At 35.3% G+C, this 26,144-nt stretch overlaps 1 protein-coding gene across 5 annotated transcripts in view; it reads left to right on the top strand.

Moving 5' to 3' along the window:
* Positions 1 to 26,144, top strand: part of SLC25A21 (solute carrier family 25 member 21) — a 233,483-nt gene that overhangs the window by 164,895 nt on the left and 42,444 nt on the right. For 4 of the 5 annotated variants that reach the window (XM_072930234.1, XM_002199821.6, XM_072930235.1 and 1 more), the window contains exon 3: positions 12,537 to 12,620. In XM_072930234.1, the coding sequence (XP_072786335.1) occupies positions 12,537 to 12,620 (84 nt within the window). Of the gene's footprint in view, positions 1 to 12,536; positions 12,621 to 26,144 lie in introns of those variants that run through there. The other variant, XM_030274678.4, reaches the window with a different exon arrangement.

The following is a 26,144-nucleotide window of genomic DNA, read 5'->3' as shown; positions in this document are numbered from 1 at the left end:
ACTGGGTTTAGAGATGGAAGGAACAGATGCAGTGATACATTGATCATATTTTGACCAGTATCTGCTTCAAGGTTTTCCATTTGTTCAATATATCATGTTTCTTCAGGACCACACTGTTTTCTATCCTGCCTATTTTCATAATTTTTCTCACTCCCTATATATCCATCACTCATTCCCCTGTGATTGACTTTCACTATTTGCCCTTTTCCCAGACCACAGGCTCATAGGGGAAAACTTCTTGCAACAAAAGCAGCAGTGTTTGTAGATTCAGAGACTGTGGTTTCTGCTGCCAGTTCCAATGACAAGCTGGCATCTTGTGACCTCTAATAAATGACCTCTAATAAATTGGTGGGTGATACATCTCTTAGCTGTTAGGCAGGATGGCTGTCTGCATTTTCAAGAGAGTCTTGAAAAAGAAGGCTAAAATCTGTCCCCTGCACGTAATAAAACTGGAGATACCTTTCTGCAGACCTTTAAGGTCAGCTTTATTCTTGGAAGCAGTGCAGGCCACAAATTGGACAAACTTTAGATTTTTAACAAGGATAATTCCAATGTACACTGCAAAATTTAGGTGCTTTAGGCCCTTCTCATACTTCTGACTGGGCCCCTTTCAGACTCCTTAGCAGGGAAAGTTGGTTCCTGGAAATACTTGGATCCCTATTTATGTGCACAGACTATATTGCACAAAGATTATACCCAAAATGAAGCAGCTAAATCTATTGCTAATATCATAACACATAGTAAACCTCTATGCAGTTAGTCTTTGAAAGAATCATAGCACAACATAGGAAAAGGATAAATTATGCTGTTCTTTCAAAGGGTTGACTTTTCCATTAACCAGCATATGTGCTAAGAAAAAGAGGATAGGAAGGGGTATGCCTACATGTTGAACACTTAAGCATTTACTTATTGCGCTCTTACTCAGTTTGGCATTAGACTAGACACAGAAATTTGCCAGCAAGGTCATGATCCTACTCATTTTATATATAAAATATATATAAAGTAATTACCTATTAATTCTGTATAAGCATGCAGAACCACTTTTTTCCAGCAGTCATTTTTCAACAATCCTATTTTATTTATCAGTAGACATTCCGAAACTCAATAATTGAGTTAGTTTTATCTCTGAATCCATGTAGCATTATGAAGACTTGACTAAATGTGTACATGGAAGAGGTACTGAATGTGGTAAGGAAACAGAACAGTAGTCCCTGAGAAATACTGCATGGATAACCTCAGAACTGCCTTTTCTTTTTTCTGTTTTTCTGTCCTCAAGCTCAATATCTGAGTCAGATCAGCCATGTTAGCATAGTTTGCCTGCTTGCCTGCCTGCCTGGAGAAGAATGTGAGCAAAATGCCTTTAAAGGCTTCTGTGACTATACAAAATGAAGGCATATTTCTAGCTTCCCACTGGTGGTTAGTGAAACAGTTTGTTTTCTGAAATAGACAACACTGTAACAGAACCTGACAATACTTCCTTGATTTGAATATTTTCCTGAACTCAAAAGAAATAATTTACCATTTCTTTTTGGAAAAATAATATTTAAATCTTTAAAAGGCACAAGGCTGAAAGAAAGCAGTAAAATGTGCTGAAAAGTGTATCCTCCAGACTACTGCACTGATTGCTGCCCACAAACACTTCGCTGAAATCCTCTCTTTCAAAAGTTGCCTTGTTTTGTACCTTTAAAATTATCAGCACTTGGAAAAGCCTTGTTAAATCTGAAAGAATTCCTGTTTCCCCTTAGACTTAACAATGTTTCAGATACTGATTAAAAAGGGAGCTCTCCCTTTATTCCTGAAGTCGGTAAGAAATATTATGGAAAATTGTGTTAACTCTTGCAAATCCCTCTACATCTATAAAAGTACAAATGAGATCGTCCCTGCTGTTTCAGTCAGGCCTATGAACCTCAGAGCAATAGGATATTTATAAGAAAATTCCAGACATAGCAGTGGTGCCGTGATCCATATGACCCAAAGTTTCCAGTCTTTGTCTATCCTCCTGTCTTTAAGGAAAAACAGAGGGGCGTAAAATGAAAACTTGGAAGATCACAAATCATTGTTATGACTCATTATAATGAATGATTTATGCATTACTTTCTGGAGTAGTTAGGTTGAGTTCAGGGGAAAAAAGTAATGTTCCTTTATAATTTTCACCACTTTATGCCAATTTTCAAGCAACTGTCTTTCTTGTAGCAACAACAATCTTTTTTTCCACACCATTCTGGGTAATGAGTGAGTTTTTTCAGCTGGAAGAGTTTGTTGTGATATAAAGGTGCAGCCTTACACGGCTGTTGTCAAGACCCTGTTAATGTTTCCATTACAGCATTATTTTGTATTGTTTAAAACTGGGATGTCAATTACTTGAAGTTGAACTTTGGTAGTTTTGAAAAAAGTATTTAAAAATAAGACAAATAATCTCATTGTGTGGGGCCATTTGGTTCTGCAAAAAAAAAAAAGTGTCTTGGCAGTTTTGTAGCAACAACTGTGATTCAACAACAGCTTTGAATATTCAAACTTATTCTTCTCACCTCAGTGTACAATCTGTATTCTAGATTCTCCTGAGTTTTCTTTAGCATTAGTTTTTGTTGTTATCTGTTTATAGTATGAATTAGAAAAATAAAAATTCATCTACTGAAATCTGAAAATAACTGCTGTTTTTCCACTACATTGAATTTATGAGAACTCATTTCCTTTATTTTTTTTCTTATCTTCTTACAGTGAATTAATAGGGTATACTTATAGATGTCAAAGGTTTCTCCTTGTTTACTAGGATAAATTTTAGTGCTACAACAAAATTTCTTGAATGTTTCCTTATGTATCTGTGGACTCTAAAAGAAATGGCAAGCTGCAATTTGAACACACAGAAAACTTTCCTTAGAGTTCGGCAAATACATTTTTATTTTGATTTTTACAGAAGTGCACTATTTCTGATTAATTGAATTGCAGAAGGCAATATTTCACTAGTTTTACTATAAGTCACCACAGCAGTGAAAGTCATAGTGCTTCAGAGGAAATGTCATCCTTAACTTGCCTTGTTGTGTCCTACTGTATGTTAAGAATTGCTGTGATCTCAGCAATTATCGTCATTATCAACTCAGCACTGGTCGATAATGAATTCCACATAAGCTGTAATATTGGGGCACAGTTAAGTGGGTAAGAGTTGAGTTGCAGTCTTTAACTCAGAATTTCCTTGTTTTGCTCATTTGAGTCTCTATGTTTTCTGTCACTTAGCCATACAATTTAATAGGAAAAAGTAATCTTTTCATGGAAGCAGCACACGTATAGTAGGTAATGTTCTTATTATGTGAATTGGCTATTAGTCATTTAAAGTGTTTTGTCTGTTAATGAGAAAGGCCATGTGTGTTAATGCTTTCAAATGCAAGGTATTTAGCTATATTTTTCAGTAGAGTAAATCTGGTTGCATCCTTTCCGGTATTTAAAAAATCTCAGCCACAATATATTAATGAAATTGTTTTCCTTTCAAATATTTTCCAGCACTAAACTAACACTTCTTTCAGCAGCTCACAATTTGATTTTGGCTATTCTCCTCTAAAAATGAATTTGGATTTCTGTGTTTGGCCATTTCTTTATTTTGGGAGAAAAGATATTTTTTGTTATCTTTCTTTGACCATAGGGATGTCTGTGTAATGTCTAGGGATGTCTATAAGTGTAATGTAGATTTTGTTGTGGTTTGAAAATTTTTGGTGCTAAATCATTTTAACAGCAAAAAAAAAGGTAAGAATACACTCAGCTGTGATGGGATTGGTCTCATCAAGAACTTAAAATGTTAATGAAGACTGAAAAGTGTTGAACTACCCAACTAAAAATCCTCCCCCTACATCTTTATGCCAGAATGCCACAAAAATTCTTCTGCCTTCTGAGGAGAGGTGCTGTGAGATTTCCATAACAGATACTGAGATCAAAGCTTTGTTGAGAAAACTGTGTAGAAGTACTTGGCCCTTTCTATAATCATTGTAGAGTAAGAATATTACTTCTTCCAGTAGCATGTAGATCTTTGCTACATTTTCTGAAGTTGGAAGGGTTTTAGAGCAGGGTTTACTGTTTATATTTCAGTTATTGTCCAGTAGTGACCAGTAAGTGGTCATTTGAAGCCTTTCTATGGCTAATCAGACATGTGTTTGAGTTTACAAAGCTGTGTTGAGATTTGCCGCTGCATCTCTTTGGAGTAACGGAGAACCCTTACCATTTAAAGGCAGCAAAATTACTCCTCTAACCTGGTATTACTTAACTGATGAGTGAAATGTTCACACCTACATTTGTGTTTTTTAACAACTCTAATTTGCAGAAGCTCAGTAAAGGGTCATACATCAGAGTAGTATCACAGGACACTAGAATTGCTTTCCATCAAGAGGTCAAGAGAGGATATACATTTTTGTAATAAGAGTTAAACTGAGATTAAAAAATGGAACACTTTTTCAACAGGCACATGTTTCACACTGAAATCAGCCAAACCACATTTTCATTTTTCCCTGAACTGAGACTGCATACATACAGGAGACTGCATGTCTTAATATAATTATCATATAATATATGATTTCTTATGAAATGTCTTCTAGTCATTAGTTTATATTTCTCATCAGTTTGTCTGTTATTACTCTATAAGCTGTTTTAGGGAAAACATATAAGACTTTTATTCAAAACTAATAAAAACCAGATTTCTTCTTTTGATGTCTTAGGCTATGAGTGACTTAAAATCATACCGATAGCTCCGTCATCTCTGACAATATAAAATTACTCCTTGTGGTGCTATTTTGAATTATTTGTCCAGTTTAGATAATGCTCAAAAAAGTCCATAGATTTGGGTGTTACTTTCACTTAGGAAGTATTACGCAATAGAGATTACAATGGTTTCAGAAATAAACCATTGCTGTAAAAAACAAAATGTTCTTTTTACTGCTATTGATTTCTTCAGATTCTTTCACCAGTGTAACTAAGTGCCTTATACACAGGAAGATGTAGACAGAAAACACAAGTAGTGCTTAAATTTGCCTGTTGCTTTTACAGTCAGCACATCCTGGCTGATCTCGTACTGTTAAGATCAGGTGTATTGCACAATCCTTCACACCAAATACTGTGTGATCTTTCAAATAGCTGTCCCTTTTATGATCATTGCTGTCATCTTATGTTGTGCTCAGAATTTGTGTCTAGGCAGCCAAAGCAAAGCTTCAGTGACAGAACTGTACCTTGTACATAGCCACAGCACTGGCAGAGCAGCCAGCAGAGCTGTTCTGCTGTGCCAGGATTTGTGGATAGACACAGATGAACACTGGAGACATTTCTAAATAAAAATATGTATTGTTTACAAGTCCTTAACCGTGAAGAAAGGCTGGTGCTTTCAAGGAGCTCATAGAATCCCACAGCTGCCAGTGGTATCTGGGACCTGGGAAACACAAGAGCATTCCAGGCCCTGGAGGCTGGGGCAGAAGACAGGCGGCTCTTGCTGTGCACAGGCAGTAGGTGGGGAGGACTCCAGCCTGGAGCCTCAATCCATACATTCACCTTGGTACAGAATACCAATTCAAGTGTTCTCAGTAATTTAATCTGTGAAATAAAATGGAACTTGCACATTCATGAGGTTTCTCAAAATGGTTTTTAGTGTGGAATGAAAAAGTTTTCGTTTTCAATACTTTTGTTTTTGTTGTTTAAAACTTCCCCTCCACACACACAGTCATAGATGAAATTAGATTATTAAAATATTCATTACTTGAATTTAGCTTCTGCTGAATTTATTCCTTGTGAAAACATGAAATTATTCATATGTAAGTGCTATGGCTAGTTATTTTTGTTATTCTTCTGCAATGTTACCAGGGTAGATCTGCATGAAACATTTAAATGGATTAATGTGACCTGTTTCTGGTCAGGTTATTTTTTGCATTATTATTTTTTAAAACTACATGTAAAGAAAAATTTCCTTTTGATGTTATAGCTACAGAATTTTTGTCCCATGCACACAATGGAAGAATTAATATAGAAGAAAAAAAAAAAAAAGAGAAGAGTTCTGTATTAGTAGCTGAAAAAAATCAGCTTTAGTGTCTAAAAAATTAAATACATAATAATATATTTACTGTACTGTGTTCTTTTTCCCACTGATACTTTTGATGGAATGATGTGCTGCTTAGCCTGAATATAAAAGCAAGAGAGAGGGGAAGGTCATCTATAAAAGGAATAGGAAGCACAGGAAAGATTAAGTTGTTCATCTGATTAGTATACTTTTCTCTGGTCTAAGGGTAAGAGTCACATTCAGAGAACTGGCTGAGAGAAGCTGCTTTGTCATGTTTAAGACTTCACGGTTTTTGTATTTAATGATGCACTTCATTCAGGGAAAATACTTGTTAAAAAATTGGAAGTTCAGAGTAAGCTATGGATGGTAAATTCTCATCATCGAGGCTGAAAGAGTTTAGACCAAGTGTTTTATGAGAGTTTAAATTAAATGCTTTTAGCCAATCTAAAAGGAGGCAGCAGGTGGTGATGATATTACTGGGTCCAGTTTGATCAGAACAGCCAACGTGTTCCATCTAAATTCTGCTGTAAATTGCTAAGCCTGTTGTTGATCTAGCTGTAACTTTTGCCATGAATATACTCTTATTCAGATGTCGGCAGTTGCTCCTTTCTCAGCTGCTGGTGGTGGTTCCTCCTTTTGCCCTATTTATTTTTCATGGCAATTTCTGAGATATTTTTCTTAGAGACAATGTACAAATCAGACAGCAAGAGGACAGAACAAATCTGGATTGCAATAAGGCAGGGATAAGGTGTGGAATGGACACATTTATGAGATGCAATGTTTGATAAACAAATTTGTAAATGTGAGAAATCATCTGTTTCTGTTTGGTAGTTTTCTATTTTACCAGCATAGCTGGTAGTTGATGTTCTAATTGATATAAAAATCAACTCTGCAGAGAAAGCTATCAGGTATATTTACAATTATTTCCATTATTACTATCCTTTTTTTTTTTTTTTTTTTTTTTTTTTTTTTTTTTTTTTGTTAAAAAGCCAAAAAATTCCTCCAAAATTCAAAGGTGTGAATAAACTTAAAAAGCATCATTAATTCCAACAAAATGAAATTAATTGTGATTAGTTTTAAAATAATTTCTCATAATACTTCACTACTGGTTTATAATAATAATATTATTATTATTAAAATAGTATTATAATAATATTTTTTCATAATGCTTTGCTACTTCGATTCTGGTTTATTTCTGTAAGGTAAATATGAACTGTAAGAAAATTCAGCTGCAAACAAAATCTAACTATCATAGATTTGAGACAGATCTATGACTAGTACGGAGAATAACTGGAATTAGTTCTGTTCTTTACCTGTTCTTTATGTTACTACTATATTATATTCTTATATGCTTTTTACAGGTTAATAATCATCATAGCAATACTAGAAAACTCAAAATATGAACCTCTGCAGTAGCAAAACTGGTATCTTTTGCTGAAAACAATTAGATTTTTTTTGTTTGAAAAGTAATATTCAGCTCTTTAACAGCTCCTGTAATTTACTGTTAAAATAAGTGACAGAATTATACTCTCAACTTAGTTATTATCCTGTAAGTAACATAAGCAACTGAAAGAACTTGAGCCAAAAAGTGAAAGAAAGACATTTTCCAGTCCAAAGTTTTGCATGAAATTTAAGCATCAGTAGATATTACTCAGTAACACCTGAATAAATGTTTAACTTAACAAATCAAAATCTTTTTGAAATTTAATTTAAAAATATAAGTTATTTTATTTTATTATAAGCATGTTAACTGTTAAAAAATGTGTATTTGTATAAAACTTCAGTCTACATTTTTTTATCAACATATAAGGGTGTGGCAAATACAGTTAGGAGTCTGGAATCATGGGAATTACTGAAAGTACAAAAAAGCTGTACATGTTTTCAGTTTTCCAAAGACTATACATTTATTTAAAAGTTGTTTTAAAATTAAAGCTGCACAGATATTTTAATTTGTTTTCTTTTTATACCATGTCATTATCTTCTTTATAGCATCTACATACGTCAGTTCCCAAGTTTATTTGCTCTGGTACTGCACAAACCCCAACCATGAATCGAAATGGTGGAAGCTGTATTCAAAACCAAGTAGAACCTATGATAAAATCCTACTGAGATGTGCAGAGAAGGAAAATACAGCTAAGGCTGCCACTCCTTGGCAAGCACTGCAGCCTGGTATAAACCTTGGTTCTCTGAGTCGGTGTTTTTCTTTCCCTTTGAACTCTGTGGTGGAGAAACCAGTCAGCAGTGCTGGATAAAAACAGGCAGAAATTCTGGAATTTATGCATGCGGGTCTTTGCAAACCCAGTGGCAAGAATCTGACAAGTCTAGACTGCTCCATATCACACTGTAGTTGTCCTACATAACTGGGACTTAAATGCTCACTATGTGCTTCAATCTAGATATGAAAATACTGATTTCTTCCTTTCAGATTTCAAGATGACTAAAACAATGTCAATACGAATCAGAAATCTTTCTCCAGCCCAGATCAGTAAATAAAACAGGGAGGATTTTAGGTAGCATTGTGGTAAACAGGCTTTAAACACTAAATAGCTTGATAATGTAGTAGTAGACATGCACAAGAAAACTTTGATGAGATATTCAGCAAACATGAACAAAAAATTTAGCAAATTATAGAGGGATGTGAAAGAATCTTTTTTTCATAAAGCACATGCATCTATTTGTTCTTCTATAGGTATTGATTCTATTATAAAAGATTACCTAGAGGAACAGGAATAGGATCAGAAAAGCATGATCTGGACTGCGGAGTTTATTGAACTCAGAAGGAAGTGCTGGCTATTAAAAAGCCAACAAGGACTGTGAGTTAGGCATTGGAAACAGATGCATGTGTTTGTGTAGAGTCATTGCTCTACAGCATGATGGATCACTTGTTAAACGATAAGTGGTTCAGAGAACTGGTGAAAGAACTCAAGAGTCTTCTACATTATGGAATTTCAGGCACAGCCCATTGAGACTTATTGGTCAAGGACTGTTATAACCATTAAATAATGTTCTCTCTCTTGTTAGTAAAATAACAATAATTTAGGTTTATTCATTTCACAAGTAGAAGTTTTAGTGCTGATTAGTGGGTAAGTTAAAATATTTTCATGGTTTTAGATCATCAGTTTTCAATGCCTTTTGAACAGACCTCAAAACCTCAAATAGTTTTACAGGGTTCCCACTTTTTACAGAGATCCCAACCAAGTGTCTTCTGCAGTGAACAGGGAAGGACACCAATGTTTTCTTCTTGAACATTATCAGGGCACTTTGGTAATTAGTGAAGCTACTGCAAAGGTACTGTTCATTCAAAGGGGCCATGGAAGACCAAGCCCTTTGGACTGCTGCTACAAGCCAGAAAAGGAAAATGGGAAGTCCCTCATAGCATGGGAGATGGATGTGGGAACTGCAAGGAGCCAAGAGGGCAGGCAGTAAATGCCTTGGCTGGCCCCAGGTAACCCGGGGTGCAAAGTCCTTGCCCCAGCTCTGTGGGGTGGGAGTGCTCAACACCACAGCATTCTGCCCAGAAAGCCAAGAAGCAGGAAAATGACAGGGGAGGAAAGTTAGCCTGATGCTAATTTTTAAAGAGATAAAGCTTGCAGTAGGCACACAATGTGTTGGAGTGTCCAGTGACTTCTGACACTTCTTGGATGCTGGTAGTGAGCAGGAGGTCCTCCATCCCAGCCCTTGAAAAGCATTCTTGCACATATGGCTGTTCTGCATGTCACTGAGGGCTGCCTGCCATCACACTTCAGAATTATTAGATCAGAAGTTAGTGCTCCAATGGTATTTAGAGGGGAATTTATCTTTTTTGGTCTAGCAAAAGCTAAAAGGATACAAGGCAGCCATCCAAGTTTCAAAAATGCATGAAATTCAGTGGTTTTATAGTGCTTTTAGAAAGGAACGGATTTGAAGCAGAGAAAGCCATTACATATCCCCCAGTTGTGTTCATTCCTCTAAACAATCATTAAAACCAGGCCAGGTTGGGGTTTTCTTTAAGGGAATGCTTTACCTCTTCTGTGTTATTAAGACTACTAATAGAGGCTGCCGCTGCTGTCTCCAGGAAAACAAACAAACAATTTTTTTCAGCTCTTCCCTGAGCTTCTTATAACAAGTGCTGGTGATCAATTAGTTAGTTCATTAAAAAGTTATACATGATTTTATTGAGGCAAGCAATTCTGAATCAAAGAAGCCAATTCACAGATCTAGGTTGAAGCACATAATTGGCATGCATTTTAGAATTGCTGTTAAAGCTGTAAAATAGATTTACTAGGGAAGGAATGGATCCAAAAACCCTAAAGGAAGGAATATGTTATTTGTGTGACTCAGTGTAACAAATGGACTCATTTAACACTAAAGTCTTATCTATATTAAAACAAATATGTGAAATAAATATAAAGCTTCTTTGACTTCTTTACCAAGAAGTTAGCCTTCATCTGATAAAACCTAAATTACCTACAGGATTATTGCATTTCTTATGCCATTACTTACATTACTGCTATAAAAGATGTATTTTTATTGAATCATTTAAATTTAGTTGAGAAGTTGCCAATGTGTAAGCTGTTAAACAGAATTATATAAATATGTTCACTATGTTGTTGAGATCCACTGTGACTCTGGAATTAAAGCCCCAGTTCAACAAACAGTTTTGCATGCACAATTTAGTGGGGAACCTTACACATATGCAAGTAGGACATTGCTGAGCATTTACAGGGTGAAAGAGAGCAAACTGCATTATTCAAATGATGTTTTAGAAACAGTGATACTTTTTTGAGTTTATAAGGAGGCCAAATCTTGAAACTCAAGGAAATGAGTTTGGGTTAAGAAAACTTTGTTTTTCAATACTTGGAGAAAGTATGAGGTGAGTTTTTGCAAGTTTTATTTCAGAAAAAGAAAGACATTTTTAATTTTGAGCTGAGGTGTATAAGCAATCAAGCCTTAAATATATTAAAATGAGCATAGAAACTAGGTTCTGTTATAATTTGGATTGCTTGACTGCCACAATGTAAAAGCTTCTGTAGCTGGTATTGCTGTTGGACTATGCTGATGGCATTGAGGCATTTTTTTCAACTATTAGCCTTCCCAAGGGATCTTTTCAGACAAAATGTTATGCACCAGCTCTTATTTGAGTGTAAGTCTATTGAATAGCATTCTTCTTTCTGCCAACTTGGCAGCAAGTTCTTGTGCTAATAAAAGAGGTTACCCCAGATAGAGATCCCAGATGTGCCTGAACAACTTTTATTAGGACTATGGAGGGACTCAGTGTTTCCTTCTGACTGTTTTAAAAAAGGTGTGGGCTTGCCTTCATAATTGCCCAAAGAATTGCATCACTAGAAATTTTTTCCTCAAATTAAACAAAATTTTAGATGTGTTAGCACAGAAATACTGATGTTGAAAACAAGGAATGCCTTTTGCCACAATACAAATGTTCACTTGACCTTACTGAATTCTGTGGGAGCGGAGAAAATTGCTGTTTAACCTTGAGTTAAAAATGCCTTGATTCATTATCTCACATAAATGAGATACATCGTGATCAGAATAAGTAACAATTGACGTTTCTCAGAACAGCAGTGTACCTGTGGCAAGTGGTGTACTTGATTGTAATATTAATTATTCCTTGAAACCAGGATGATTATTGTACCCAGGGAAAAAAACAATATAGTGATTGCCTTTTGTAAGGCTATTTTAGACTGGCATTGACAAAAGCACTATTCTTTTTATTTTTTAGTTCTATTTGGTAATCAGCAGTTTAAAAAGAGGTTATGCTGCTAAAAATTAATCTAAATCTACTTGAATGTGCCAGCTGCAGTTTTGAAACTGAAAGAAATAGGATCCTCTGAGATACTTAGTAAAATAATATAGTTTGTTAAACTCAGTGTTGTTATCCATAAATCATAACAATAAGAAGTTTACAATCTAAAATCAGAATCTTGATTTTCCTTTCAAGGCCACAAGCTTCATGTTGAAATTTTTATTGTTGTCAAAATTTGAATAGAGAAAATAAGGTTTCAATTAGAATAATTAATTGCTTGCTTTTATTGTTCATCTCATTATTGAATTATGAAAAATGAATGGTGCTCTAATATCTGATCATGTCTCTGCTTGATTTTTGTTGTAGTTGTGTCAGATATAAAAATGAGCAACACATGATAGTATTACATTCCAGATTTTCAAAAGCAGGGTTTGACTCAAATATTCACATTAGTTTCAGTGGGCTTTGGATCAGGCACAGGGTTAACAGCTTATTTTTCAAACAACTAGAAAGAGGTGTAAATGTCAAAGGTGATAGCTATACTGTGAGTTCCATAAACTACAAAAAAAGTTACTACTAAAGCTCTATTTTTCCTTGGTTTAACAGCTTCTATGAAAACAGTGTTAATAAGTATATCAGGAACAGTATATAATAATGAATCAGAGACATAAAAAAACCCTTTAAAACTCCTTTTATATAATAATTGGAAAGTTAAAAGTGACTTAAAATCCCTGACTTCTCATGCTGTGATGTAAATTGTATTTTTTTTAGGTTCCAAATTCAAAGAGGGAAAACTGATCCAACCAGTTACAAGAGCCTGGGGGACTGTTTTAGGACTATTTTCCAACGAGAAGGGTAAGAGTATATGTTTTAAAATTGTCAATTTTATGCAACCTTTCTTAATCATCCATTTTCCAGACATTAGATCCTCTTTATATTCCACTCTTCTTTTTGCAATTGCAAGAATTTGGCAAACATATTCATACATAACGAGCACAATTTGAAAAGTCTTGATTAGTCTAAATTAGACTCACAATGCCATTTTGGGTTATTAGAATATGTCAAAGAATGCACAGCTGCATAGAGACACTGGTGCAAAGCCTGCTTCAGCACTGGAGCAGGATGGCTGCATCAGTGTATTGCTGTATCTTCACTCTTGTGTCTTGTCCTGGTTTAGTAACTAGCTCAGGTTGAGTGTATCACTTGTTTACAAGCTCCAATGAGATGGCATTCCCAGTTACCTGTGGCAGACAATGTTTCCAGGACCTGTGTAAGCAAAATTTCACAGCTTTTCAGTTTGACAGAATATGGAAAAAAGAATTACTTGAATTATATTGGCATCACTGCCACTGCCAAGGTATCACTGCTCTAAGCTCAAGCTCTTCTAAGGGAGTCGGGTTCTGATCCAGAAAGGCATTTAAATATAGGTTTAATTTTATGAGCAGTCCAGTTAAAGCCAGTGAATGTAATGGGATCAATCATATGCTTAAAGTTAAGTCTGTTATCCACAGGAGCTCTTTGGAAGCTAGCCTTTAATCAAGGTAACTCTAATTGGTAAAACCTAGCTTTGAGTAGCTGGCAGGCTTTCTATAGACCTTTTTAATACCATAGCAACCCTTTTTTTTTTTTTTTTTTTTTTAATCCACATATCACAGCAACAATTTGGTTGGAAAAGACCATTGAGATCATTGAGTCCAACCCATAGATCATGACTACAACCTAAATATTCATCAAAATGGAACTGTACCTTTATATAGTGGCACAGATGCTGGGTATGGAGGCAACATAGGTGCGGTGAGACATAGACTTCTTGCATCCACAAGCTGCACTGGAAAAACAGAGGTGATTTGAGCAGTGAAAATTAATAACTAGCCCAGCTTTGTTTCTTGCAGTGAGATTTAGCTAAGCTAAACTACCTTAGTACATCCATATAGAACCAGATGGTTTGAAATGAGAAAGAAGGGACATACAAAGATGTTTTATTAAGGTGTTGAAAGAGGAAGTTGTCACAGCTGTCCTTATTAGTTGTAAATTAATTTTTGTTGAGAGAGTTTATGTTAATTTTTATTGCTTCTTGAAAGAAAACTATTGCTGTATTAATATTTATGATAATGTAAAACTATTTTTAAATAGAAAACTAGTTTCAATATTTAAGTCAGTGAGTATGAAAACAATATTTATCTCATTCCAATTCACTAGTATTTTTCATATCTGGAGAGAGAGTTTAAATCAAGAGATGTCTTCCAAGGTAATTGATTATTCATTGTTTTTTTCCTATGGAATTCTTGTGCCCCGATAGTGGAAATAAACCAGAATATTTTTAATGTTTGTAACAAGTCATGAGCCTTTGAGCAGGAAAAAGAAGATGGTTACATGAAAATATTATATATTTAAATCACGGTTTAGCAGTAGATTGCACCGAATTTCTGTTGGGCAAGAGTTAATACAGAGTTTTACTTGCCTCTATCAAAAGCAGTCAATACTGATCTAACCAAAAAGGAAATTTCATGAGTGCCTGTTTTTCTCCAGGAAGTTAGACAGAGGCAGAAATTTATATTTAAACAGACAATCAGTAGTAAGGATAGAAGAAAAAATGAGATAAAATATCTCAGATGAACTATAATGTTAAATTTTGGATAGCAATTAGAAAATAAATCAGTTAATCCTGAAAAATCTGTATGAATCCATGAGTCTTTCATTCCTGTCTGCACAAGTTATCTGGTTTTCTGGAGCATGGCGATTACGACAACTGTGAAGGAAGTGAGGGTGGAATATGAATTATTTTAGTTTGTGAAAATCTCTAATCCTGATAACCCACTCCTTGTGTGACCACAAAAATATGCAGAAGAGAGCCCCAAAAAAGGGCTTTACATTTAGATACTAAGCAAACGAAATCAGTTTATGAGGTGTTCAGACTCAAGTAAATCTGTGAGGAGGGTATAAGAAACGCATTTATGTCCCATGCTTATTTCATATTGGCACCATGAAACCCCCCTGATGGTGTGTGGCATTTTCTGAAAATATATAAATATCTAAATCTATGAAGAGTTTAGGCATAAACTAAAGCAGAAAGAACTAAACTAAATGAAAAGGGTTTAGGCATCTATATCCAGTGAATTCCATTTTGGCATCTGTGATTTTATGTTAAATTGACTAAAAAAAAAACCCTTAACTAAATATAGAAATACAGCAGGAAAAAAAGTGTTACTAATGGTCTGTCCCTGAAAATGTTTACATTTGGGAATATTGCTTATGCTGATTCATACTTACATTTTTGAGTAGTAGCAGCTAAGGTAAGCCAGAATGTCAAAGACCAGTTCAGGTGAGACACTTCATTGTGTCTTAATTTTTTGACCTTTTTGTGTTGAGGTTAACTATGCAGAATCAGCCTAGGAATTATTTCTTTTTATGAACACACATGCAAATGTTTCATTTGCCACAGTGGCTCTTACTGAAAACCAACCAGTACTATGTTACTGCAGTATCACTGGAGCAATCTGCTGATTTCATGGAAAGCTTCATCACAAATAGCTGCCAGAATTCTTTAACCATCCCCCTGATTTTGTCCTCATTACAATGAAAAGGACAGAGGAAATAATTGTCTAATTACTAACAGAACACTGTCCATTTCAAAGAAGCAGAAAACTCCTTTACAAAATGCTAGAAATCTTTGAACAAAACAAAACAAACAAAAATCCAAACAAACAAAAACCCAAAAACAAAACAAAAACCAAACCAAACAAACAAACAAAAATGCAACAGGAAGTTCTACAAAGACTCCCTTCCCCCAAACTTTGAGCATCTCTTTAGCTGGAAATAAAATTTCTTCATGGGGAATTAAGTTCTTCAAAGAAAGATTTATCCCTTTAACTCTTGTCTTGAAAATGGGAGCCACAAAACATAAAATTTAATTAATACTCACTAAATGAAGGCTCAGTTGAGCAGAGCATTGAAAGTCATGTAACTTTCTTTTAAAGGGAGGCAGAGCTATTAATTTCAGGGATTTTGTGAAATTGTTTTGGGAGCATCCAGTCACTACTGATTGCACAGGACCTGCAGTGGTGGGAATCCTCTCAGCTGATAGGCAACCTCTGCTCAGTTGGATTTGCTAGGAGCTGCGCAGTAAAGGTTCTCTGGTTTCACTTATTAGATGATGCATGAATTGACAGGTCTTTGACAGTTAGGTAAACCCACCAGGAGCATGTCTGTTTATTGAGGAGTGACAGCTTTATAGCCAACATAAAAATAATTTGATGCTTATTGGGGAAAATATTTGCATACAGGATTAATTCAAAGCATTAATAGAGAAAACTTTTCATTGTCTGTAGATCCTACAAATAACATGTTAGATTGTGTTAAATGACTGATCTTTATATCAGCATAATCTTTACTGTGTTTGTACTCACTTGCTTTTTTTGGATAGTGACTTAAGTTGGAATTTGAAATGTAAGAATAAACCAATGTTCTAGCTGAATGTATATGTTGTATCTATATTAAAGACACATGGTGTTGTGTCTCATATTAAGAATGGAAAATTATGCCCATCTGCATTGTCTTAATCTGCAGTTACAGCATTAAAATGATGGATGCTTTTATTTCAAGTCTGTAAACAACTTTGTTCTTATAAACTTGGATTTTCATGGGCTCATAATTTTAACAGTAAATGTTCTGGGTTATAGTGGGTTTCCTGGGAGACACTCAGTCAAGAAACCTGTTACCTTCTCATTCATTTGTTAACTTGAATTAACAGGAAGGGCAGTAGTGTCCTGGATTCCACTTTTATAATTCGACACTTCAATAAGTTAGAGTTTAAAGTGCTTATTAGCCTTTTTTAGAGCTAGATGGACCTGGGAAAGTGCAAAACACAATTGTCATTAATTTGAGACTTCATTAGTTTTGCTGAGTTATTTGATTATTTATGTTTAATTTGCTTTGAGAAGGAGGAATTACCACCACATTTACAGAGTCCAATAACTTTATAATTATTCTTGACTTGTTCTCAGCACCACCTTACCACTCTCTTGTACCTATAATTGTCTGTATGACCACACACCTTTTTGTTTAATAATCAGCACCCTGACTCATACATTAATGGGGTTATAAAGCTGCACAAAACTTGTCAGCTATGGGTGGAGTATGTGGGAGAACAGCCAAGACTAAGAAGGAGCTGGATGAGTGCAAAGTCATCAGCAAACATGCAGAAGCTGGAGGGCTCTTGGTTCATGTGATATCAGCAATCATGCATCAATTAAGGAATTTGCTAGCACTCTCTTTTGTCTTGCCTGGTATGTCATGGTAACAAGTGTTTGAGAGGCTGCAGCAGTGCTCTTGAGGCCTGGCCCTCCCACCTGACTCAGAAGTCACCCTGCTGCTGCTAAATGCCAGTAGATTGGGGAAGGAGACTGGCAGAGCTGGCAGCCATGCCAGCAAGCACCAGTCCTTGGCACACACCAATATCATCACTGACCATTCCTGCTCCCAAAAAAGGGTTGAACAAGATACAAATCCTATGCTTCACCTGAAGCCTTCAAGGACATTTCCAGCCAGGTAGACGTCATGCCAAAAATCCCTTTTCCCAGTGTGCATTTATAAAGGAGAGATTGATTTCAACTTACTAGAGGCATAAATTCTTGTGATGTTGAAAGACCAGACTTTAGGCTCTGCTTTCAATGCTCTGAAGGAAGCAGAAGTTGTAGATTAAGATGTTATTTCCCACAAACACACAGCTATCTGCCCCACTCCTTAATTTACCATTAGCACTTCAGACCAGGAGAAGCAGAAGTGAACTTGGACCCATGACTGCTTGCTACATTCAAAAATCTTATTTCTTACACTTATTTCTACACTGACAGTTTCAGAAATTGTGATCTTGCAAACTGAAGTACAGCTACGTTTTCTGCATCCACTTCAGGAGCAGTAACTTCCATCTGAGCACTGAGGAAAGTCTGCTAGCATTTGTACTTCAAGAGAAAAAAATCTATATATAGATCCATCTCTCTTCTAGTCCTACTGGCCTGTCTCACACTTACAAACTCATAATACTTGCACCAGCCTTGCAAAATGAGCTGAAGATGCTAAAATAAAAGTACTAGACCACAAAAATGTCTATCTGTATACGTCCTGATGCATTCACATATTTTATAGTATGTTGCTAATTTTTCTTCTTTTCATCTGTCATGTTGCAGAGTTATTCTGTGGATCACATTATTCTATGTTGGCATCTTCTTGCCATACTATTGTGTTTATTGCAGACTTCACTAAAAACCTGTAATTTAGAGTATCACAAATAATTAACATATTCCTGTGTGAAATTATATAATCCAAAGTCTCAATTCAGTTTTATGTTAAAAATTGTTGAATTGAAAACTCTGATTGAAATTACAAAGAACAACGTAGTGGCTTAAACTGGGAACCTGTGCTGAATCTGCTGGTTTTCATGAATAAAGTTAATGTCTTATGGCTGAATCTTTAAACCCTTGATCTTGCTTCGCACATCTTTAAAAAGAAATACTCAGTTTTACAAAAGCTAGTATTCGCATATTTTCAGGGAGCATAAGCTTGCAAAATTTAAATAGGGACATAGGAAATTCTCATAGTACATTATTAAATTTATCAACTGTTTAATCAGTACATTTATTTTTGAACACAACACTCCTCAGCAAGTGCCCTCATGCCTGCGCAGTTTGGATGACAGGATCCACATGGCCCTGTGGGAAACTGGTCTCACGTATCTGCAGTGAAAGGAAAAACAATGCCTTAGCATAGACTAGGTGCCCCACAATCAAAGAATTTCAAAATTTCTTCTGGCTAATTAGCAAGAGTTGCTTCTTCATAGTCCATGACATATATATGCAGTGATAGATCTTCTTTCCCTGAAACTGTTCTTATGCCAATTACTCTCAATTTACTCCTTGGTCTACACGGACCTATGTGCAATATCTGGTCTTACTGTTTTCAGTTTCATTTCCTTGTCTCTATTTTATCTGGATTTGTATCTTAAAACCATCATTTTTATTCTTACTCTGAATGGGTGCTGAGCCATAAAATTTAAATGGTGATACAGCCTTGAATAAAGTAGTCATAAAGACTACTTCCAAGATTACAAGAATGCATAAAATTTGATTGACAGAATTTCCATGATCATTTACTTTAACATATTGATTTATATTATACTCAAAAGGCTTTAGATCAAATACAACCACAAAGGAGACATCTTTTGTGTATTTATATGAAGGTGATGTGCTTTAGGCTTTCTTTTGTATATAACCAGTTCTTTATCCAGTGCCAAAAATTCTAAGTGGCTGGGTGGTTTTGCAACACTAGTGAGTCACAAAATAAAGATGACACTTGTTCTTTTAACCAATGGGCCTCAAAACACTTAAGAGAAGAAGGAAACACCATTATCTCAAACGTACAGATGGGGATAATGATGTATAAAGTGAGTCACGTAATAGTCAAGTAGACCTGGATTGGAGCAGGCACACAGGTGGGTCTCACAGAGCAGCCTGATACCATGTTGCTTATTTGGCCCCTGGTAGCACCTTAATATCAAAGCGCTGAGGAACACATGTGTTGGACACATAATTGCATTATTTGATACAGGTTTCTAATTCAGTAGTTTTCTGAAGACTTAATCAGCAGCTCATTTTATGAAGTTGTTGCCTAAGAGCAGACATGGATGTAGTGGCAGGTTCAGGCCTGAAGCTGGATATCCTGAGTGCAAGGCAAGCTCCCTGTTCCAGAGCCCAGACTGTCTCCAGAGTCAGGGGTGTTTACTGATGTTACTGTCATGAGGTTTTCATCATCCCATTCAGGCAAGAATTCTTGCTCCTGACTGGAGGCTCCCTACCCCCATCTTCAGATGTTAACACTTGAAAACATAAAAAAATGGCTTTGGAATGTGAAAAACTTTATGTGTGTAGCTGTCTGAAATAAAGTGACGTTATGGTGGTGTAACTAAGGGCAGCATTTGACTAACCACATTTTTATTACTGACGGACACACATTTTACTTGCAAAAATTCATCTGGTATATATGGCCACACAGTAAACAAGAACACTTAAAGAGAATCACTTCTGAGAATCATGAGCTTTAAAGATGAAACACATGCCTATTTATTTCCCATAGGGAAAAAAAAAAAAAAAAGCACAATAAAATAATGTAAATCTTAAAAGCATCTTAGAAGTAAACAGGCCAGACATTAACTGGCATTAGTTGTTATCATTTGCTAAGGCCACTGGAGGTACACTCACATTGGATGTAGCATCTACATTTTTTAAGGATTCAATTTGTATTTTTTTTTCAAGTATTTTCATAATCATATCATTTTAACCTTAAAAATATGATTTCTCACATGTCTCTGTTTTCTAATACTATAACATGAATAGAAATCATTATAACATTAGTGTTTATAGCAGTAGCTCCCTGGAATCAGATGACTGCATCATAAGATGCTTATATTAAAGAAGTAAAAAGATACCTGTAAGAATTGTTTGCAATCCATTTTAATCTATCTACTCAGAAGGTCAATAGAGCTAAATTGTATAATCCTTATTATTTTAACATTCAAGGATATTTGTCATTTTGCCACATTAGGTTCCTGATGGTTTCAAATATCATGTTTAAATATATTAGTGTGATAATTGTACTTATAATAAACCTTCTTTTAGGTCTAGTGTGTAGAAAACACCATACCATGCTTTATCATCAAAATCACTGAATGAGTTTATGTTCTCTGAAAGTGAAGAATTTGTCTGACAAATTTGGTAGCCCAGGAAAATGGCCGTGAATTTCTCCTGCTTCAGTAACTGGCTCAGCGTGAGGGTCTGCAGTGTTTCACAGAGGTGAACTGCTATGACATTCCCTGGTGCTCCGAGCAGGGCAGGGACCAGGTGCTGCCTCTGAGCGCTGAAACCTCTGTGCCTCGGAGCTGCTGAGCTGGGAGCCACCTAGAGTTAGAAAACTGGGAACAGCTCGCACAGGCTGTGCCACGCGTGTTGTCCTTCTCCACGGCTTCCTTGGCTCCCCTAGGGCTGCACAAAAATTTCAGCTAGTGAGAACCATTCAGGATAGGAACCAAGTCCCCTCAGAGTTTAATCACAAGCCAAGGCTGCATATCCCCTGAAGATTTCAGGAATTACTGTTAAATGGCAAATTAAGCTTAAGCCATACTTTTGGATCGTGCTGCTTTTTGGGGATCTGTCCCTAGAAATCTTGCTTGTTCTGAAATGATATCACTTTAGTGCCATTAAGTCTCCAGAACTGAAACGTGTATTTAAAACATGAGAAACTGATTCAAAGCGTGATGGAGAGATGGGGGGGGGGGGGGCTGTGTGTCAAATCTGAGCTGGGGCAAGGCTGTCATGCCCAGTTACAGGCAGATTAAAAGATCTGAAAACTAGCTGAAACCTCTTTCTTACGAAAGGAAAAAGCCGTGAAATTTGATGATTGTCAGTAGTCAACTCCAAGAATTAGCTATTTATAAGTTATGTAAATTTAGCCATTGCATTTAACATTTCATAAACACGGTAGAGGAGGCATCATGAGGTGCAAAATTAATTGCAGGTATGTGATGTGCTTCTTTAAAAGACAAGTAGTTATTTACTTCTCTGTAATTTAGGCTTCTGTTAGCTATTATTTGATAACCTCTTTTTTAAAATAAAAATTCCAAGGGGAAAAAAAACAGTGACCAGAGAACAGATAAATCATTTTTATGTCCTTAGAACAGCTGACTTCACACTTTTATTACATTGTTTGAAATAGCATCTTTTCATCTGGAAGGAATCAGTTTAAAATGTGATTGTCAACACAACAAAACCAGCTTTCTGTTTAAAATGGCTGCTTGTGAAGTTTAGAACTACACTTTTGCCAGGATTTTCTTTACAGACTTTAGTTACTAGAACCAAGAGATTTTAGATGAGATGTTCACAGGAAATACCTGGCAGACAGCATAAAATGCAAAGTAAAGCATTTTTATTTTAGTTGTAGAAAGCATGCCTGTGAAAATGAGCAACAGTATTTTAGGTCAAAAGCTTTGTTTTTCAAATAAAAGTTTCTAAGCTGTAGTTTGAAGTGGGTGAGAGAAAAAGTTCTCATTAATTTTTTTGTATCCTCACCTAAGTAATCTAACAATGTACACTTAGCATATTTCTTAGACTATATCTCATACTTATTTATAATGGCACTATTATAGCTCTGTCTAATCTACATGTCTTTTCCTCATTTAAATTCATTTCTTTACTGGTTGTGTCTGAAAACACAGTTTTGTCTCCTTTATGCCAATCCTTTTAATTACTATAGTCCACAATTTTTTATTTGTATGTAACTTACATTGATTTGAACTAAAATTTTTAAATCTGTAAAAATGCGGATCAAGATTCTGTGCCAAATCAAGTACTTTATTCAGTGATAAAACATCTTCACTTCAGAAATAACTGAGCTTTACATTATATACATTTGCTCACTATTTGAACTGTAAATTACAAAGTTGTAGTAAGGCTATGACAAGCTATTACATCGGTAGAATTTTTTCAGTAATCATAGTTTTCTTATTTTCAGGGTAGATTTATAATGTATATTACTTACAATAGTTTTAGTAACAATTTTGTATTATTAAAAGTAGATGTCTCTTCAATTTTTTTTTTTCTAATAAGTTAATTTGTTTTCTTTTTTAATATTGGAAGTTAAATAGCACTGTATGAGAAACTTCTAAAATACATCTTTGTTAGGAAGGCAGTCTATTTGTTGAGTCACAGAGCTGCCATGGCAGCAGTAACTGCTGGGTAGGCTCATCATTCATCCCTGACACCATCACCAGCCCCTCTTCTCTTTGCAATGTTCTTCACCCAAACTGAAGTCTTCCTGTATATCATACTTCACATTCTGAAGGAAATTTAGTAATCCAGATGTTGAGAATATCCATGCTTGATCATGGAGGAGAAAATATTCCTCCAAAAGAGTGTGCCAAATCAAAATAAAAAGGCAATGTAAATGCTTGTGAATATTTGACAGTTACGTAGATTTTCCATGGAATGGATCTTAAATAAAACAAGATAAAATTAATTTATGGGATTAGCATGAAGTATGGAAATATTTTAGAAGAATGTATTTCTGTATAATGCTAACTCATATTTCAGGGCACATTGCATTCTATATGACTCAGAGAATCAAACTGTGAAAAATAAATATTTTATTTTGCTTGTTATGTTTTTGGCCTCTTCAAAGAAAATAAAATTCTAAATACATATGAGGTTGGTTTTTTTTTTAGTTTTCATATTTGCCTATGCAACTTACGGCATACTGTGGTTTTTTACCCTATAATTATCAATAGTAGCTTTAATGCAATAAGAATAGTTTTATTTAATTCCAAAACTGCCTACATCAAGTGTAGTGTGTGTCTAACACACTGCATCTCCTTGCAGGAATGCATGCATATAAGCTCAGATAAACTGCACCACTGCGTTCTGTCTACCCAGCCTAGAGAGCTGCTTTCACTGTGAGCCAGCAGGCACTTCATAGGCAATTTCTGAAGTTTTCAAGTAGCATATGGGGCAGTAATTCTGACTGAAGCATTGGCTCCAGCTATGAATACAAGATCAATTCTGATGCTTTTTTTATATAGCTTGCCTTCAGTGTTTGTCTATTTTTGTGTATTTTAGCTCTGCCTGAACTTGCATACACACTGTTTTGTAGCTGACTATCATATACTAGGTGTCTCAAAAAAAAGAATGATTTTTTTAGGGTTTATTTCATTCTGACAAATGGAATTTTTCCATAATAAATAAACACCTCTGAAGTGTAGGAATTAGGTAGCCAAACCCAATACATCTCTTCGCTGTTCTCTGTAGAGTTAAACTCTGGGGCTGGGATAAATGCTTCTACAATCCTCCTGCCTCCCAATCTAGATAGGGGCTCAGATCACCTACCATTAAAACATTTCTTAATGAAAGTAATTTTTTCCTAATTTTAATCCCACACAAACTAACTTTATATCTTAACTTAAGAAATTAATTTTGATAAGTGTACCTTCTTTAATTTGTAAAACCCTTCTTGCAACAAATTATATATTCCATTTATGTCTTAATTAAACTATTTTTCTGTATAAAATACTTCATCAAAAATGTCTTAGGTATTTTAAGAACTGATTTTCTGTACCACTTTTATTGGAAATATAGTCTATCTTCTGTCTGATTTACCATTTAGTATATAGACAGTATTTATTCTTTTGATTGCTACTGTGATTTAGACGACTAAATCTCACCTAATTTTTGTGGATAAAACTGAATTACTAGCTAGTTAGCATTTCAGCTTTTGTTTTAAAATATTTTCACATATATGTCTCCATGTTTGAAAATGCAAAATTGTATACTTGCATAATATTTGGATTTTCTTATACCTATTGGGTCACAGCATATTAAAGTATTTCATCTCATTTTTTTCATACTTCCTTAATAAATGGGTAATTTAATTTAAACATCAAATTAGCTTAGGTTTTCTTTAAGAAGTATGTAAAAGGGTAAACAAAAACTTTCAGTTATGTTTTAAAAACTCCTGTGCAAATTAAATATGGGATATTAAATGGGAAAAATAAAATATCTCTGGCCACTCATGTTAATAGTTGCAAGTAATTAATAATTTTCAAAGCTGTAACATAACAACAAGAAAAATAACAGCGTATTTTTGTACAAATAGCAATTTTCTCCAACTTTCTTCAAAATTTTATAATTTTATCTAGGGTTACATAAATAAAAAAGGTGAATGAATGTCAATTTAACATGTTCCTGAAAAAAAGCCTTGGTTTAAAAGGTGAAAACTGGCTAGTGAGCAGTTTAATATAAGGAAAGTTGCAAAACGCTGGGAATCAGTGGCAAGAGAGCTTTCACAGCATCCTATTTGGGAAAATGCAGTTTTTAAAGTAGGCCTTTCTAAGTTACTGTGAGGGAATGCTTGGAATTTTGTCTTTCTACCAAAAAGGATTGGTTTTCCCTTGATTGTCATCAGTTTGCTAGGTTGTCCTGCCATTTAAGCTATTAAAGACTGGTGTGCTGCTTGGTCTCAGGTGATCCATAAAAAGGAATGAAGCCTTGGGAAGGTAAACCACCACCAGACTGGCTCGGTGTATCAGCCTTCCATGACGGAAGCTCTTTGTTGAGAATTGTTGGCAATTCCAGCAGTTTCCAACCGAAGATAAGAGCCAGCGTTCTCAGATAATGCCCTCGATCACACACCTGATGACAGACTCCTGCATGCAAGTTTTTTCAGGTGCTATGTTTGCTCAGTAATCCTTCAGTGCCAATCTTTTCTAAATGGTGAGCAGGTCCCGTCAGTAATGGACATCAGCCATTAGGCTGGTAATATTTGTCATAGATCAGGTTACAGCTTTGTTACTGCAGTGTGATGAATGGATGCTGTTATGCTCAAAGAAAATAAGTGCTATAAATTTAGCAGTCAGTACTAAGTGAGTTGATACTTTAGGGGCCTGATTCGCATCCTTCTGAAGTCAGTGGAACTATTCTGTTGGCTAAAGCCTTTATATCAGGCCTTCAATTTTCTTTGTCTTTTAAGGAACACAACCCAGGGCTGCCATTAAGATACGGCTCCTCTTTCCTTACTATACACAAGTTTACACCTAAACAGTAATTTTTGGGGAACTCTTACTTTACTGTGATTAAGGCTGATTTTCTGTGCAAATGTTTGTATTAAATGTGGAGGCATAAAGAGAATTGACCACAGAACTTGACAGATCACTCTTTAGCTAATCAGAAATCAGATTGAAGGGTTCAAAAATTCATATACTATTTCTTACAGATTATTTTTTCAGGATCCCAGTAATTCCTACATCACATTTTGAAGCTTGTGCTCTGAAAGCTATAGCTTTCTTTACTTTGGCATTATTCTGGAAGCTTCTCTGGATGAAGATGGAGTTAAAAAATTATCAAGGGCAATAGAATCTGTCTATGGCCAAAGTCTGAATTGTGTTTCATGCTTTTTGCAAATCATTAGGGAAGTTCAGATAGTACCCAAACAATTTCTAATTCATTAAAATAATTACTGGTGACATAAAGATGATGAATTTTCTTTTTTATATTCCAGGGTATAGGAATATAGGTATACATATGAAAAGTAAGGCACAGTTTTAACGTATAAGCCATACAAGCATTACCCTTTGTTTGTAACCAACCTTGTGTGGACAACAGTTTAAGCTGTGTAGGGGCTACTAAAATACTGCTTCTACCCACATCCATGAAAGTTCTGCATTTCTGTTTAGTTACTGGCTAGAATGTTTGCTATAGCAACTCTAATGTCAAATGACCTGCTATATATCCTGCTCCTGGGAGAGGAACTATCATTTTACTATAAGGTATGGCAGTATGTTAAGTG

The sequence above is a fragment of the Taeniopygia guttata genome, chromosome 5 (genome assembly GCF_048771995.1).
Source record: "Taeniopygia guttata chromosome 5, bTaeGut7.mat, whole genome shotgun sequence".
NCBI lineage: Eukaryota > Metazoa > Chordata > Aves > Passeriformes > Estrildidae > Taeniopygia > Taeniopygia guttata.
The sequence above is the reverse complement of the archived record's forward strand: the minus strand, read 5'-3'. Positions and strand labels throughout refer to the sequence as shown.